This window comes from Ostrinia nubilalis, chromosome 2 (assembly GCF_963855985.1).
Source record: "Ostrinia nubilalis chromosome 2, ilOstNubi1.1, whole genome shotgun sequence".
Classification (NCBI taxonomy): Eukaryota; Metazoa; Arthropoda; class Insecta; order Lepidoptera; family Crambidae; genus Ostrinia; species Ostrinia nubilalis.
This window is the reverse complement of record NC_087089.1, coordinates 11,614,178-11,632,996: the sequence shown is the minus strand read 5'-3', so window position 1 is coordinate 11,632,996 and position 18,819 is coordinate 11,614,178. Positions and strand designations below refer to the sequence as shown.

General features: G+C 38.3%; 1 protein-coding gene across 1 annotated transcript in view; it reads right to left on the bottom strand.

Annotated features, from left to right (window-relative positions):
- The window catches only part of LOC135078706 (E3 ubiquitin-protein ligase TRIP12), a 68,409-nt gene that overhangs the window by 38,080 nt on the left and 11,510 nt on the right, over positions 1–18,819 (bottom strand). Inside the window, exons 2-14 of the mRNA XM_063973257.1 lie at positions 16,289–16,571; positions 11,634–12,583; positions 11,077–11,187; positions 10,859–10,950; positions 10,417–10,515; positions 8,764–8,869; positions 7,893–7,966; positions 7,483–7,573; positions 3,922–4,170; positions 2,903–3,093; positions 1,611–1,799; positions 786–934; positions 302–437 (exon numbers count right to left, since the gene is read on the bottom strand). Of these exons, the coding sequence (XP_063829327.1) occupies positions 302–437; positions 786–934; positions 1,611–1,799; positions 2,903–3,093; positions 3,922–4,170; positions 7,483–7,573; positions 7,893–7,966; positions 8,764–8,869; positions 10,417–10,515; positions 10,859–10,950; positions 11,077–11,187; positions 11,634–12,583; positions 16,289–16,347 (2,496 nt within the window). The 5' untranslated portion in view covers positions 16,348–16,571. The remainder of the gene's footprint in view (positions 1–301; positions 438–785; positions 935–1,610; positions 1,800–2,902; positions 3,094–3,921; positions 4,171–7,482; positions 7,574–7,892; positions 7,967–8,763; positions 8,870–10,416; positions 10,516–10,858; positions 10,951–11,076; positions 11,188–11,633; positions 12,584–16,288; positions 16,572–18,819) is intronic.

Sequence of the window (18,819 nt, the reverse complement as noted above, 5' to 3'; positions counted from 1 at the left end):
ACAATTTAAATGAGTCGATTCCTTTGGGAGTGTAACTTTTGTTTGGCATCTATATCACACTGGTTACGATTATGAGTCATCCAATAAATGACTTGGTTAACCAACCCAAATGGAAATATGTTTAAAATCTCGACTTGATGGCTCATACAAATATAAATAACTTGGTTAATCCAAATGGAGATACATTTGAAATCTCGACCTGATGGCCTTATCAGTAAGACACCCCGCAGCACATTACAGACTTTTAGTCGGCCTATAGTTTGGTTGGTTAGGAGGCGGGGAGGTTTTTATTATAACTTACCAGTTGCTGAAGATTAGTGAGCAGCTCTGGGGTCGCGATCTCTTGGAGGCGAGCCGGGTCATGTTGGAAGCTGTCTACGAGTCGCGAGAATGCGAGGCAGACGCATTCTACTGATTTCTTATCTTGTTGGGTTAATCTGTAAGAAACGTTTTCCATTACAATTCATATTCCCCATATAAAACACACAATGGTGATAACCATAACAAATGGACAATATCCTTTTAGGTTCAGGCGTAGAATATAAGTTAGGGTAGAAGATAATGGAGTCTCAAGATTTTTTTAGTAGCTTAAACAGACAGCAAGAATATACACAAAGTTTAGGCTCAGCATTACATTCGCTAATAGTAAAATTTAAGATAACAATACGTCTCAATGACTAGCCTCGCCGACACCGACACAAATCGGCCTGCTACAAAGGAAGCCGCGCGATTTTCTAATTGGAACAAGGAATTGGGGGAAACAGGTTACAAGTTGTGAAACTTACCTGTTGGCTAGCAGTTGCAGCGAGTCCCTAACCAGATGGAACTCGTCTGGAGTGAGATTCTGGCAGCAGTTTGCTGTGATGGAGAGCGCAGCGCGCTGCGCGTTGATCGAGAAGAAGTCCAGGTAAGTCAGGCAGGCTGACACACCGCGCTGTGGAAAGGAATGTTTATGTAGTGATATTTTTACCATTGACATTGATACGTCATTTTACGATTTTATTCTGTAAGTCTTATGACTATAATTATAATGATGATGGCCCTATTTTAGATAAAAATACACATATTAACAGGAACTGTAAGCTAGCTGTCACTTTATAAATGTAATAATTTTAAAAAGGTCTCAGTTAATTTTGAATTAATGTAGTGTAAGGTAAACATGAATGATTAAAGGCATTTCTTAATATCGGTATGTTGTTTATACTATTAATTTCAACATTTGAATACGGTTTGTGTTTTTAAAGTGTTCTGAAAAATACTGATTGTTATTTCATTTGAATCTTGATTGACGTTACATTTAAACATAATGATTACAGATTCATCTGGTGAATATGAAATTAGTCGGGCTTCAGTCATTCATGACGGATAAAGTATTAACGGTTTTGAGAAGTAAGTTGAGTGGACGGAAAATTATGACACTCGTCAGTAAATCAAAACCTATAGGTTCCCGTTGACCTAGAATCATAAAATTGGCAAAGGGCAAAGTCTCGCAGCACACATTAGTTAGTTAATATGCTACAAGATGTATTTATGCTGCAAAGTTACACATTTGTAGAGGTAATGCGTCAATTCGAGTCACGTTTCATTGCTGCTAGGTACTGGGTACTTACCGCTTGTAGGATGGCCTTGGAGTGCCTGCGGGACAGCATGTCCAGGGCCGTGAGGCTCTGCTCAGCCACGTCCATGCACGTGATGGCCTGCAGCTTGTCCAGGAAGGCCGGAACCGCCAGCGCCACGGCGCCGCTACTGCGAGGCAATGCCTCGAGCATGTAGGTGAGCGCGCGGCAGGCGTGGTTCATCTGTTGAATGGTAATGTATTAGAATGCTGAATAGATATGCCTTTACACCATGACATACAATGACATGGGTAGGTTCATCTGTTGAATGGCAATGTATTAGAATGCTGAATAGATGTGCCTTTACACCATGACATACAATGACATGGGTAGATATTGGTAGCTTAGAAAAAGGTAGATAAAGCCTGGTCCGTGAGCACGTAGAATCCCGTCCAATGACCCCAACCTACCCATCCTTATCGCTCGCGCGTAATTATATTGCTGTCGCGACTGTGCGACGCGCGCCCGCAGTGAGTGTGCGAGCGTTTCCGTTATCTCGTCTTGGCAAATACTTTGTTACGCTATATGGCGGTTAAACGCGAATGAAGTACTTAACTGAAGTTTTATTATAGCTTCATTTAGTGGCAGAAACATTTTTCATACACCACTAAGCAAATCGTTTCATCATTAGAGCTGAATACATTTAATGCTACGAGTATCTTTCTAGATACGCGGCGACACACCATCTGCTGCTGCGTGCAGTTGCCCACGAAATTATACCTTTATTTTTAGGAAAATGAACAGTCATAGAGCGTGCCCAGACGAATATTTCGACAACCCAGGACACACTGTCCTGGCGCCTTAGAAGAAGGAGAGCCGACCCCAAATAAAGTGGAAAGAAGGCTAGGGAAAGGAAAAAGAAGAAGTCATTTTTTATTTTCAACTTTCACAGTTCATTTTTAGTGCAAAAGAGCATCTATCACAATAGGGATGTTTCCTGGGTAAAAAAGCAAGAGTTTTAATTAGTCCGTCAGTTAGCTTAACAAAAACTACTCGACACGTATTTTTTACTTTTTAAAACGAATGAAAATGTAAAGAGATAAAGCGTACCAAAGTTCTAAAGAAAAGGCCCGTAACGTCAATGAGTGCGTAAAAGTGCAGCACTTTGTGACGTCGCGCGGAACTTCAACGCACTATAACCTTGTAATTATTTGTTTGATTGACAATTAAAAATATACGTGTGCAATAGTTTTTTATACTAGAATTGACGGACTAAAAAATTTTTTTAGGAAACTAGCCTATTGCATACGGTTCCATTAAAATATTTTATGCTTTCATACACTCACCATATCGAAGTTATGCTCAGCGGCCAGCAGGTTGACGAGCGCGGGCACGACCTGGCGCACGGGGAAGCCGGCCAGCGTGTCCTCGTTGCCCATCACCAGCAGCTGGCACATCTCGATCACAGCCTGCAGTTGCTGGCCCTCGTCGCCGGTGGCTTGCAGGCCGGCTAACAGCTGGGCCGCTTTGGACGCCGCTGGAATAATAAGGAACGTTTACAAAAACTATTCAGCTGAGGAGCCTTGGCTTGAGACTGGCTAGCAGCTGGGCCGCTTTGGATGCCGCTGCGGGAGTGAGAAAGGAACATTTATAAAAACTGTTTGTAGCTGTGAAGCCAACTCTAGGCTGGGCCGCTTTTGAAGCCGCTACGTGTTAAGAACGGAGGACGTTAACATAAACTATGTATCTACATATAGCTGTGTAGCCCTGGGACGTAGGAAGTCAATGCTAATCTGGTCAGTTTTTGACGCCGGTGCACCAATAAAAGAAATGCTGTATGCACCTCAGAACGCCCTAGTAGCGTCTCAATATATCTGAGTCACAGCAAAAAATATCGGACAACATTGATGTACAAGAAGTTATTTCACATTTTTGGGAACTGATAGGTTTATGAACGGTAAGAATTTTAATTTCATTCACAGTCCTTCAGATTTTTCTCCTTGACAACTTCGGAAACACCGAAAATATCATCATTACCCAGAACGCTGAAATCATGTCTAAATCGACTTGGCCTACACATTATTTCCTAATAACCAGTCTGCCAGATTCAGTTGGCGCTAGCGACTACGGCTTTTGGCAATCACACAGCACGATAATAAGATGCGTTACTATCGCAACAAATTAAAACTAAACCTCGAAGACGAGGAAGATCTCGAATCACATGGATATCAATAGAACCTCAAAGAGGCTCAAGTCAACAGAGGACCCAGGACCGAGCCGCCTGGAGACGCAAAATAAGGAGGGCCAACCCCGAATAAAATGGGAACGGGCCAGGCAAAGTAGTAGTACTATCGCAACAACTCACCTGAGTTAGCGGTGACTGTTCTGTGCAGCAGATGCTGCATACGCGGGCCTAACGCGCCGAGTAAGTGCGGCGGGAGCCCGCGGGCCTCTAAGAGGGCCTGGAGCCTCCCCACCTCGCCCTCCTCAGAGGAGGACTCCTCGGCGGGCGCGGCGCTGCCCCCGCCGGAGCCCGAGCCCGCACCGGCGCCGGCGCCACTCGCGCCGACGCTGCCCGCACCGCCGCCGGCGCATTCTTCTGCTGAAGATGCAGCTATAGAATATGAAGACGGTTAACAATCTTCGGAATCAATATCACCTAGCGCGAATGTTACTTTTGGTATGATTTCCATGTCCTTCATTGTATCAGGCCTGTTCATCTCCGCGAGTTCACATCGAAAACAAAACACGCACGATAGCCCACCTACAGGAGGTGATTCGACAAGGCGTCACATACGAGATACGAGCGAGCATTGACACACGCACGCGTACTCTTGTATTATGGAAAAAAATAAAAAAATACTGTGTAAAAAATACTGTGCAGTATTTAACTGCCTAAATAATAATAAAAACACACAATGTACTTTTTTTAAGTTGCCTGAAGACACTGAGAGGTAAATAAGTGGTTATTGTTATTCATGATAATTCATGCAAATTCATGTATTTCTTCCGACATTTTCCGCGATTTGGCACTTCACGTCACACATTAGTTTGCCGAAGTTCGCCGAGCCAGCTATTGTCAATTATTATAGGTGTCAAACAGGATAGGGTCTTTGCGCTGGTTTTCGTCCAACTATCGGAGTTGCCAACTTTGTGATCTTAAAATACCCTTACATAAATGTATCATATTATTTTATGTCGTTCGAGTGCTCATAAAGGCAGTCAACTAAAGTCCATACTGCAACGCACACACAATCCGCACCGTAACGTAAACGCCTTGCCTCGCCGATGACAGTGCGCGAAGGGCAATGACAGCTCGCAAAACACTGACGTATATCAATGTCTCATGGACTTGGCGTAACTTTAAAATAAACGTACTCGGTACATTACGCACACATTTACACGCATTATAAATACATACACGATTTAAGAAAACAACATGGCCGCAATATAGGCAATCAGCTGACAGGTATTTGTGTGTGTGCGTGTAGTTGTCAGCTGATTGCCTATAAATATGTTGTTTTCTTAAATCTTGTATGTAGGTACCTACTCGGCACAAGTCAGGTAGTTAGTGACGTCACATGAAAATGTTGCCAGAATGAGTACTGACCAAACATTATCTATTTCTTTTTTTTATACATCACCAGGGGTAAGTTAGAAAGAGATAAACAGCTGTTTGTCATTAATTTGTCGAATTTTTGTATAGATCTATATTTCCTCTCCACTATTACCTCCATGCCACAAAAGGCGATACGTTGTTGATTCCTTTCCGAGTTGATTTGCCTGCTATATGAACTGAGCTTTGCTTTAAAAAAATGACCCTTAGTCATCTAAGATTTAATTTTGTATGAAGTGAAGAAGTTTAATAAACACTTAAAATTGTGTTTATAATGCTATCAATTAGACATACGTGCCAAAAACTTTTCCTGTCAGCACGTTTTTTTTCTAGCGCGATGATTTCTGCAATGTACCGGTGACCGGTGTATGGCCGCGCATTTACGTAATTTTTTGGAACTCACTACTTTTTAAATTACATTTTCATTTAGGTAGAACTGTTGCTTAGGCATTATAGATTGCAACAAAACTAGCGCGGGATGGCTACTGCCTTCTGTGAATACAATCTGTGTTTATGGCAGCTCAGTGAAATGGACGAAAACCGAAGTTAGATAGAAAACCAGCACAATGACCCTACTTTCAAAAATTAATATTGCGATTTTATAAATCACTTAAACAACTTTATATTAATTTGCGGGTACGCCGGGACAGCTCGTAAAACAAATTCATTATTTACATATTACTAATTTATCAACTTTGTTCATTGTTAGTTCATTAGTTGTTCGTGTTTCGTTTGGGTTAGACCAAGAGCCGAATGCAAAAAATAAATGTTACTTAATTATATTAATCCTACAAAAAACGGACGGACGTGTGCAAGTCTAATAGCCATATACTTGGTTAACTCATTTTAAAAAGTGCACAAAAACGTTCTATGTTCAGACAGACTATATGACGAATCTATAAGGGTTCCGTTTTTGCCATTTGGCTACGGAACCCTAAATACCGTATCAAAATCTGTTGCATAGTTTTAAAGATCTAAGCATACATAGGGACAGACAGACAGGAAAGCGACTTTTTTTTATAATTATTACGTAGTGATGATGGGCATATAGACCAAATAAAGACATTTTGATTTAAGGGGGGGACATCGTAAGAGCCATTCACATTTTTATCAGAAAGTTAATAAATTAATATACCTATTTAGGTTTTTGAAATCTAAAACAGCCAGGAAATCAAAGAGGCAAACATGATACCTTTGTGATTTTATAGGAATTTTATTGTATGTAAAACACGGTCATATTAAACTTTTATAAAAAAATCCAGAGGTAAATGTGTTTTTTCGAGAAAATTTTTTTCTAATCGTGTTTTCGAAAATATCATCCCATCACACATAGTTCTGTAATACATAATATTGAAAACAGTGCGAAATATCGTCAATTGCAGTTTTCACATACTAAGGGCCCATAATGAAATTAGTATAATGTTTGTTTATGTAATAAAATTTGGTTTGAAATACCTACTGAATTGAATTTTTATTTCTTACTAGCTTTTTGGCTTCGCCCACGTGAAATAAATTGTCACATTTATGTGTGTTATAAAATATTTAGGTGCTAGCTCTTACACTATAGTATAACTGGCGGCCGCATGTAGCTGCGCGTTGCCGCGAAGAGCAGTGAATGCAAGTGTGGTGTGCTAGATGGCGACACAGTAGCTTCTTGTAGCAGTCAGCCCTATGGCATCAAGACAGTACCGATCACTGACGTATGTCAACAAAACGGTGCTCGACTCTTAAGACAAGCTAAATTACACCATATTGTTGATGACATTGAGCATACATTTTTTTGAATACCTTCGCGAAGAAAAACTTCTGTACGTAGTACTTATTATTATTCTGTGATTGTATCCATCATATGTTTACCTTCTATACATTTACTTCTACAAAAAGTCACATTTTAGTATCTAAAGCAGACTGTCGAGATATTATTGATATTGACCGTGTCAATAGCGTTACATCCAAAACAGAAGCGTACGAAAAAAATCTGACCTATGACTGATTAATAGATTACACTGGCCCTCATTGGTAATAATTGGTTTTGCCTCGATTTAACACATTTACGAGTACAATATACTTAACACAAATAGAGCAGTAACCTTGCTTAAGTATTATTACTGTGTGTAGATGCATTTTGACTTGATTAATAATTAGTTTGATTAACAAGTCAATATTAAGAATATTGTTTGTACTCTAATTTGATAGATCTCAAAACTGATACAACAGAGATAGAGAACAGCGATTTATAAGTTTCAATTGTACATATTGTAGTAATCGTGTGTACTACACGATGACTTGTAGTTTAGAATGTAACCTTACCCTTGAGCTTCGCATCAGCGGACGCGTTGTCAGGCATGGATGCGGCTGAGGCCGACGCCGGCGGTGTGGAAGACGTGGATGCTACGGCACCCTGGATAAAGCGCACAAACGTCATGATGATCCCACTCATATTAACTTCTACGGCGAAGTACACAAGTCTGAAGTTTTATGTCACTTATTGTCACGAAAACAACTCTACTTCAAAATCACATCAGAACACTATAGTCACTTGTATTATTACAAACTGTTTATACCGTGGTTAAAGAGTTACTGATATTGTAACCACTTCTACGCCAAAACTACCACGCACAAGTTTTAATGCCACTTATACATACAGCTCATCAAATTATTTGTTGCAAAATCAATCGTATTGCAACCGCACTAAGATGCCATTAGCTAATTGTATTTACCGTGGTTAAAGGCTGGGGGTGGGACCGGCTGGACGCACCACCAGTACTGGCACACGAACCCAGGCTGCTTTTGCCTGAGAACAAAAGAAGCATTAGAGATAATGAATAGAAAAAGACCATTGGCCATTACAGGTAGCTTAATAATGACCATACCTTTAAGAATATTACAGTTTATTATTCTTGTTGTTATATAACATTTATAATACCACGCATTATTTGAAATGTATTGAATACAAACGCGTTACTAAAAGACGAATAATTGCAACAGTGATCTCATAAGACCCTGGCGTTCATGATAAGCCCATTAGTGTTCACTAATTCAATGAATTGATATCGAGCTGTTAAAATGTTTAAACCCTTGACTTAAAATAATTAAGATAACGCCTAAATAATAATTAATTTAAGACTTTATTTAATGTTTATTTGCGATGTAACGAAAATAAACAAGGGTTCATCGCTACACCGTTGCCGTATTCGGGTTTATCAGTCGATATCGCTCATGGTAGCATCTCACTATAAACGTGAGGAATGGAAAAAAGAAAATATGAAAAATACGAAACGAATTTAGAGATGATGATGTAAGTCTAGTAACTAAACCCATAAATAAAAAGGGTTTGAATTAACGAGGCGAAAGTCTAAATTAGATTTTATTTAATAGTAAGTTTAGATTGAAGCTTTCGATTGGTTGAATTTCGATATTTAGAGCAATCACAGGACTGAGATTGAATAGTTTTAAGAGTTGTTTAGTGAGTCTATGTTTTGGTCTATGTTTGACTTCTGAGGGTTGTTATGATATGGACCTTTTCGATCTGTTTGTTTTTTAATTATGGACCTATCAGAACTGTGTATACGTGTGATATTAGCATATTACCTCGTTTGTCTCGTCGCGTGGACGCTGGCTGCGGCTGCGGCATGTCGCGAGCTCGCGCTCGCCGCCCGCCCGCCGCGCTGCTGCCTGCGCCCTCGCTGCCTGATACCTGTAGAGAAGCGTTCCTTGAGGAATCATAGATAGACTTGACTGAGTCAGTGGTTCAGGTATGGGAGTGGCAAAGGAGGGGAGACATTGGCATATTATGACGTGACAGAGCATGCTTCGAAAGGAATCTGAAGTTTCCTTGTCTCCAGTGACGTTTGAGTGACGTCTCAAAAATAACCTCCCGTGCCGCTACCATACCCCAGGCACTGACTCAGTTAAGTGTTAGGACCTATAGTGTAGCGTGGAATTGTTGACCCATCTCTTTAACTTCAACTTTTAAGGTTGTGAACTCGTATAAGTATTATTCCCTCCCCCAAATATCAACAATTATACTGCTTTTCCACCAAAGCTATGCTACATGAGAAAATAGGATCAATCCATTATCCTTGCCTCGCACACAGCACAGCTGTAATGAAAAAGGCTAGAGGAGCAAGGTTTTTACATAAGAAACAAGCGAGAGATGCGAGTGTGTGCTAGCAACACAAGCAAGAATGTGTAAGAGACGATGCAGCTCATGCAGCTAAAGTAATGGAATTTAAAAGAGCCCCATACGCATCTTCGCTCCGCTAAGCTTCGTCGTTTATATTGGTGGTAAAGGTCACTTTGCTCAACTAATGTCGCTATGCCTCTTTTGATATAATAATTTTCTAGGACATCTTTATTGGAAAAGCCTTAACAATGATGAGTTTGAAACCGACAGAAGTTTGTTGCCAAGCGAATCAGTCTGCCCACTGAGTTAAATAACCATCCTTCTGGCAGTCGGTTAAAGAGGCCACAGCATCTAAAAGGCACAAAACAGCCAATATCTCCGATTGGCTTCCAACGCATCACTTTCATTGTAACCGACAGTGAACTACAATAAGATACTAAGAGCTAGAATAATGAAATGAAATAACACAACATGAATAACTACAAATAACTCTTAAGAAGCTTTAAGCATTCCGAGCAACAAAAGTTAAATAAAGGATAGTCTGCTTTTATTCTATGATCAAATTCAAATTATGTTTATTGTGATCAGATGGGGACAATCATGATTAAATAAATACATAATATTTATTGGATGAAAGTATAAGTAATGTAAAAGGCCCGCAATGAATAATGATGAGTGATTTATAGGTACTTCGAAAGGCTAAACGTTATTACCAAATCATGATAAGATTTAGCGTAACGATAATTATTATTTTTCGATATTAATCTATATATATAAAAATGAAACCCGTTTCGCGTTGTCACGGCATCACGTGTGAACGGCTGAACCGATTTCGATAATTCTTTTTTTTAAATGTTTGTGGAAGTCCAAGGATGGTTCTTACGGAAAAAAATATTAAGAATATCTCTACGCTCAGGCGGTACGAAGTTCGCCGGGTCAGCTAGTGACTTATAAATAGGAGACTAATTAAAATGTTAATGTATCAATCAATGTTTCAGATCGTATAAATGCATTAAATTCGTAATGATGAAAGATCATGCAAGAAAAATCAAGATTGCATAACGAAATAAATTAAAAATACAAAATAAACGTGAGCCTTAAAAAAGTGGACAAATTACTTGTCTTTTTGAAGCAGAATCCTGCCTCTGTCGCTGCGAAGTGCTAGCTCCCCTCGTCAAGCAAGCCCCCAGGGTCGCGCCCGTCGCAGCAGCGATACTCTACGGCCACAGAACACATTACACACCGTTCACTGGTCAGATCATTTATACACTACCAAGTATTCGCAGCGAGCATCAGCGAGAGGCACAAGTATCACAGTACATTTACCTTATTTACATTAATAAACACTGCACTTATACAACAAACTTATCAAACTCCAGATAAACCCAATGAACAATATTATAATCACACGTAATTATTTATGATAGTATGAATATAATATTCCATCTGTAAACAAGTTAAATGCGTTTCGTACTTGGATCGTGATATTCACACGCATTAATCAGTTTTGTGCACCAAAAATTGTATTACATTTTTCAAATCAAAATTAAAAATTCTTACCCTCCGTGCGTTAGTCTGACGTAAATATGGAAGGTCTCGTGGAACGATTAAAAGCTTGCTGGCAGAACTGTGCGCTTTGGATGAACTTGCTTCTAGAAAAACAAATTATATATTATAAACAATGCACATGTTTTTGCACTTTAAGAATTTTCTCATGTGTGAGTGGAATTCGGACTGTGCGCGTGCAAAGTCACGGGCAACCGCTAGTTAGTTTTTACCTTGTATATCTTTGAAAGGCGGTGGCGTGGCAGTCCTAACGTGACTGTCTGCGTTAAACTTGCGCTCAGCTACCGCTTGGTTGTGTACCGCGTCGCTAGTAGAAGGACTTGCTGCAATACAATACAAACACGACTAAGCATCTGTGTGCGGCATTATCTACAATGAATGACTGCACTTGTGATACACGTGATAACACATGATAAGCATTATGTGGAACATCTTTGAATATTAACAATTATATTAGGTGTTAACAATGAAAATATTCCAGTGTTAGAATGAATCTAAACTCATTCATCTTATTTCTTTTACAAAAATATCAAGTATCAAGTAATATCTATGTTTGGTATACTTTTGCATTTTAAATGCAACTATCCAATAACTATTATATTTCTTATCATGAATGACATTATCCAATTTACATTATGAAACACTTCGGCAGTTTCATAAGTTATTACTACTGCCAATATTACTGATATCAATCAAGGATTGGATTCAAATTTCTGTATATTATTGGCTGTAAAAACGTACATTACAGTTACGTGTGAAGTTTAATTACCTGAATTATCACGAATAACGGTTGAGGTAGACGGTCCAAGGTCACGATTGTATCTATTTCGCAGCAAGTATGCGCACGAAGCTTGTGACGCAGTCGCGTGGTCTACTTTGTCAGTCTCTTGTTTTATTCTAGAATCCACAGGAGCGTCTTTACTTGGGTCTTCTAATTCTTTACTATGAGAATCTATTTTAAATTTCTTTCTGCAGTCCTCTAAATTATCCAAGCACTTCCTACTTGACAATGATCGGTGTGACGACCTTTTCCTCTTTTTGCCTTTTCTCCTGCTAGCTGTTGGACTATAAACAGAATAATCGGAGTCTAATAATTCTGTAACAGTTGACGAGCTAAAAGGCGAATACGCAAAATCTCTGTCTTCAAGTGGAAGTAAACCACCCTCCGAATTTAGTTGCGACTGCTGCGTCGAAGTGGCTGTGGCGTCCTGGTTTACTGATATCTGTGATAACGTTTGTACCTTCAAACTGGTCGGTGTTTGCTCACAAGCACTCTCAGTAGATTTAAGAGCAGTCCGTGAGCGTGTGCAATATGCGACGCACTCGTCAGTGCTATTGGTTGATATGGAATGGCTTTTGCGTTTCTTCCTGTCATGCGAGGAAGTTCTTCCACGTTTTGGGTATAGATTGGCGGTAGACTTGTCAGTGTCTCCACTTTTGTAGTCGGCGGTGTCGCAGCGCGTCTCGTAGACGTCGGCTCCGTACGACCAACGCTCTGTGATGGAGTAGTCTGATCTGGGCAGTGAGTTGATTAGACGCGAGCTTCTTCGCAGCTCGACGTGAGCCTGTGCTTCGTTGTCAGCGCGGCTGCGGCTGGACGAATGTCGGCTGGTGGAGCGCGGCAGAGGCGACGTCACGTTGTGACGGTTCCGACGGCTGCGGCTAACTTGTCGCACCTGACGCAACCACCGGCCGCCCACCACCCTGCTAGGAGAAGACCTGTTGCAATGTAATTCATGTTTTAACAATATTTATTTTGTATTAAATATAACGACATTACTTATAACATGCACTAATATTTCAGGAGTTGGAATTATCAATTAAATTATCATAGCATGTAAACTCTAAAGAAAATTCGTTCTGTCTGACAAAAAGTTTATGTCACTTCCAGTCCCATGATAAGAGTCAAAACATGTAGATACACTATCGGATGGCCACCGACATTATTAATTTAAAGTATGAATAAAATATTGCATGTAGTCAGCCAGACACAAAAGAAAATCGAATGTCTCGAATGACCGTCAACTTGCGAGAAGTTATCGAAAAGAGATAAAATTAGAAAACATAACCATTCCCAGGACCCTTTTTACATGGGCCGAATTTTTCAGGATACTTTTCAAATCGACGGATTTAGTCCTTTTATTAATTCACAAAAAGCCACAAGTATCTTGAGTTAAATCTCGGGATCAACGCAGATAATTAATTATCTTGTTACAAAAAGGGGATTGGATAAACTTAACCTCTGGATATCAGGTAAAAAAATATTAAAATTTTTAGATTATGTCATTTAACCGATATTAATGTAGTTAGACGCAGGGAGGGTGTTACATGTAGCGTCTAACATCGAGCCGCGTTTTTGTTTCATGAACATACGCGTCAAGTAAGGCACGAATGGGTCGCACTTCAAAAATTGCCAAACGCATGATGGTAAGTGGCGCATAGTACTGGAAGATAACATTGCTGTTGTGTTATCTACCAGTACTATGCTGTGTGTTTGATGACTATTGACTACTTTTGACAGCTAGCTTTTCTGACTGCATCCATGCTGAGCCGAGTTTTGGGACCAATTACGATTGTGAAGCTATCGACTCGATCGCTGCGACTGACTTAATTTTTTACTCAGTTTTTTAGTCAGTAATTCATCGTTATGGTTGGTAGGTATAAATTTTGAGATGACGATAATAGATGACGCCACTATTCAAGTGACACACCTATTAAAATCTATAGATTTTTATGGTAAAAAAAATGTGTATGTAGATTTATTTAGGTACAAGATTTTAAACTTTCGGGATACATGTAAAACTGAGAGCAAAGGGACTTAAAACGTAACATTCTTCTGTAAGTATATTCAGTGAGTACTTTTTTTTTTGGGATGGACTGTCCCGCTGAAGCGCGAAGGGTGCCACGCAGCAGTGAGTTCTTACAGCTTGACGTATCCGCTTTGTTACTACTACTACTGCCGTAGTTCAAAGCACAGAGCAAATACCAGACTGGTTTCGTGTCGTCGCCTGTTCGGGTTCGGGAAAAACTTGACGTTTTTCAGCTACCCTCAAATGTCATTTATTTTATTGTTAGTGACGGTACTACGGCACATTGCATTCTCAGTCCTATCAGAGTATCTACTTGACGGACAACCGCGTTTTAGTCGCGAACTCAATTAACTAATCTTCTAATCGAATATTAAAGCTGATTTATATGTGTTAAGTAGGTAACTAAATTTTTACTTGATTTTTCTGTCAAGTTGGTGGGCGGGGCTTGTCACTTGAAACGATTTTAACTGCTTGTTTCATAGTAAACAAGAGCTTGACGCCTTGACGTTTGGAATTAAGTTAAAATTTAGTTATGGTGCAATTTGATCACTTAAAATTTAGTTACCTACTTAATATGTGTAAACCAGCCATTACACCTGGAAGTCATTGGGGGAGGCCTATGTTCAGCATTGGACGTCCTATGGGTGAAATGATGATGATGAGCCATTACACCAAGTGAGTTGAAAAGTAAATTGATTAAAGTTTAAAGAATTTGTGACCTTGGAATTAGTGGTTAATGATGTCAAATACCTAATAATGAACAGTGTAAAATAATTTGGAAAACAGGTAGGTACACAGTACATAGGTATTAATTAATTATTTTTCACTCAGTTACAAGTAAAAACTTACACAACTGTCTTAATCCTAAGGTTTAAGTGATGGTCAATAAGTAAGAAGTTTTGCAATCATATTATAATAATAAGAAGCAAAAACATTAGAAATTTAATTTATAGGCAATGCATGACATATAAAACAATCTTTTGCTAGTTTATTTAGTTACTTATTATATTAGACATGATTCTTTAACTAAAATCAGATACATAGCTTAATAATTAATTAATGAATATTTTAAGCCCATCATAACCATTACAATTGTGCACAAAACATAAAATCAATGCATAGGAGTTCATAATTAAGTATTTTATTATAAACCTTACGGGCCATTAAATATTCAATCAGGCAATAAGGATTAGTGCTAGTCTTAAACCTCTGGCAGTACAATTATAAACTTCAACAACAATAAAATAGAGCATCACATTTAATGGTAGGGATAATTAATTAGTAAAGAGCTCTTAATTGCCAGTATACTCTGCTTCATTTATTATTGCAAATCACTGATGATAAAATGAACTAGACTACTGGTGTCAGATTAAGTCCCTGGTATTTTAAAACATGTTATAAATTCCAATATACTATGCTGCTTGCTTAATAAATAGCAGTTGTGTTGTTAAAACACAGCATTAAGGCACCTTTTACACATAAATAAACCTTAAAATTAAATAAAAGATTGTACAGCCATGCAATGATCAAAACATTGCTCATAATGATGAATATTAAAATGTTATTCACTATTATGGTCACTGATTACTAATTAATCTTATAGATTTAGCTCTTATAGTACATAATTTGTACAGAAAAGCATATTATGTACAAATAAAGTAAATTACTAGTCATTATTTATTCCTGAATTGATAAGAAAAATACAATAATACCTGATGTTTATAACACCAGTCACCTGAACAGTGCTATCTCTTTTCATCATAGTGAAATCAACATTTGTCATGAAGTGACAAAGCATCCTTTACATGAAGTGGTATTTATGACTGTTTGAAATTATTATTGTGACTAAGGGGGTTAACAATCACATATTTCATGTCACCTTTCTTCAAGGCTGATGTGTCAGCACTAAGCAAAAAAATTTTCCTCCAGTAACCTGATTATTTGGAAGAACCATGAGTCATCAATTTTTTTTATACTAGTTGATCTGTGCAGTGGCATTTCATAATGTTTTATTTAGTCCATTAATATCTTTAAAAGGTAAGGTAAAGTAATGCAAGTATGTAACTCTGTTTAAAACATCATAATATAACAAAGGATTTATAGTACAACAGCAAGGGTACTTGAGACAACAATGGAATAAAGGAAAAGATCCCATCCTGAATGAACATGTGTAAACCTTGGCATATGTTGATATATTTAGATTGAAATCAGAAAAATAAGATAGAAACTGCTAATAGCTTGGTCCTGAAGCAGTGGTAGGGTTAATACTGGGACATGTAAAAGTCCTTTTTTTAAGCCTATTTACAGAAATAAATGAGTTTTATGAGTTTTTTATGAATATGTTAATTAGAGGCTTGAGACAATTTGCTTTTCATATGTGTCTGGAACTACCATTTTAACTAAAAACTAGGTTCAATGGTGTCAATAGTTAGTTAGGTGAAATTTTTCGTCCATAGAATTATACACATGTGAAACAGCTAGCACTTCAAAGCATATTCGAAAATTAGGTCCGTCAACCAGATGATGGAGTAGAGCAGCAGCGGTTCGCTGATAAAAATGAATTTGTTTCCTTAGTGCTGTTTAAATTATTAGGTAGTAACAAAAGATATCTCACCCGCTGGACTCTCTCGTGAGTGCAGAGTGCGACGACGGTGTGATGTGTTGCTCGGCCATAGACGACGCTGGGGAACAACGCAGCTGCTTGTGTGGGGCCTGCGCAGGCCGCCCGCGCGCGCTACCTGCCCGGCACCATGCCAGGGCGAGCGCTACACCGCTGCCTCTGCATCCACTGCACCCAGCAACACCACCGATCACAAACACATCACTATCCACACTTTCACGGTCAACTACGCACTAACAGCGACAGTACGTGCACTGCACACTCACTGCGAAACTATCTGGAACAAAAGATGAAGCACACTCAATGATCTGAACAATGCTACGTTACATAAACATTTTTGTTAATTAGCACAACCTGGTGTAATCGAGATCACTTACATCGAAATATAACACATTTTGACAGATTGCAACAGGATTATTGAGCTCCTAGGCAAATACGTAGAAAATATTGTATGTAATGGATGACACATCAAGGACGGACGGAGCTCCAAGCTTTTCGATTTATTTTTCAATCCATTCCACACAGCTGGCAAGCTGTCAGAAATAATGTTGCCCGCTTTTGAAATGAAAACCTACTATTAAGATTTTTAAAAATGACAGGAAGCAGGACAACATTGCAATATTCCACAGATTAAAATAAAATAAATAAAATTCATAAAATTCATTTATTTTTGCAAATAGGCTTTAAAAAAGCGCTTTTACACGTCCCAATATTAACCCTACCACTGCTTCGGGACAATAAATGGGCCAGTGCTGAGAAGAAGCAGCGCAAGAAACTCAGTCACTATTGTCAGCCTCCTTTTCAAGGTTTTACAGTCTTTGAAATATACAAATTATAGTCATAAGTATTGATGCGAGCTAGGTAGTTGAACATTCCAAACATTTTTATCTTTTATATAATCATCAACTTTATAGTAGCCCTTTTTCATTAAGGTGCTTTTGATATGTGCTTTAAATTTATGAATGGGCAATTCTACAACAGTTTGTGGTAATTTATTGAAAAGTTTAATACATTTCCCCATAAATGAATTACCAATCTTGTGCAGTCTGAAATTTGGAACGGCAAGTTTATTTTTGTTTCTTGTATTGAACTTGTGTAAATCACTCTTTCTAGTAAATTGCTCTATATTTTTGCGAACATATATAGCCTGACCAGGAACATAAAAACCCTGGCATAGAGGCGTGTCAATTGCATTTGATAGTGCAACACTGAGTACAGTCGTACCTGTGTTAAATTAATAGGCTAACTTTATGTATCAGGATTCAGGATTACGGGCTAATTTGATATTTTCATAAATTAAGGAAAAAATATTATTATAGGTAACCTGGTTTAAATAAATTAAATGACACCATCAATCGAGTTAGTAGGATTTATTTTATTATTCATCAATAATCAAATTCAGAACTTGAATATTCAACTGCAATGTCTGCTCATGAACGCTTCAAACTCGGTACTTCTTTCCCAATTCCATAAAATTCAACACTTAGAAAGTGACAAAAAACTTTAAAATAGGTATTTGAAACAAACCACAGCTAATTTTCATAATTGACTGTACTATACGATAAACATGTCAGTCAATTTGACAACCTTGTCGGAAATATTATTCAATGAAAATATTGTCCGAACCCTTAGTATTTCTCTTCGATAAATACTTTAACACATTGTGAACCACTTTTCTTTCACGACTATAAAAAGATTTTAGCAATTTAATTCACAAAATCAATTGCGCACATTTAAAATAAAGTTTGTTTACACTTTGACAGCAATAGACTGACATGCAAAGTGACATGTCAATGAAGTTTTCAGTTACTGTTGCCATTAAAAGAAATTAGTACCATTAGTTTTCCGCAACATGGCGAGGGTTTTTAAGTTCCTGGTCAGGCTATAAAAGGTTTTCATAAATGAACTGTGAAGCTACTGTCAGTATATTAATCTCCTTAAAGAATTCTCTCAAGGAAAATCGGGGTCCAAGATTATAAATGGCCCGCACTGCTCTCTTCTGCAGAACAAACACAGTTTCAATGTCCGCAGCTGAGCCCCACAACAATATGCCGTATGACATTATACTATGAAAATAGCTAAAATAAACTAGCCTTGCCGTTTCAATGTCAGTTAATTGCCTTATCTTTCTCACTGCAAAAGCAGCTGAACTGAGCCTTGCTGACAAGGTTTCAATATGAGGACCCCACTGAAGTTTAGAGTCTAAAGTGATTCCCAAGAATGTTGTGGAACTTATGCTATTTAATGGTTCATTCTTCACCATCAATTGTGTGGGAACCTGCCTCACATTAGGTAAGGTAAATTTAATACACTTAGTTTTGTTTGCATTTAACAATAAGTTGTTAACAGTAAACCAATGCAAAACCTGTGAGAGTGTGTCATTTATATCATCAAGGTTTACTTTACCTCTATCAACTTTGAAAATGAGAGATGTGTCATCAGCAAATAACACAATATCACATAGATCTTTTACAAAGTAGGGAAGGTCATTAATATAAATAAGAAATAGCAAAGGTCCCAATATC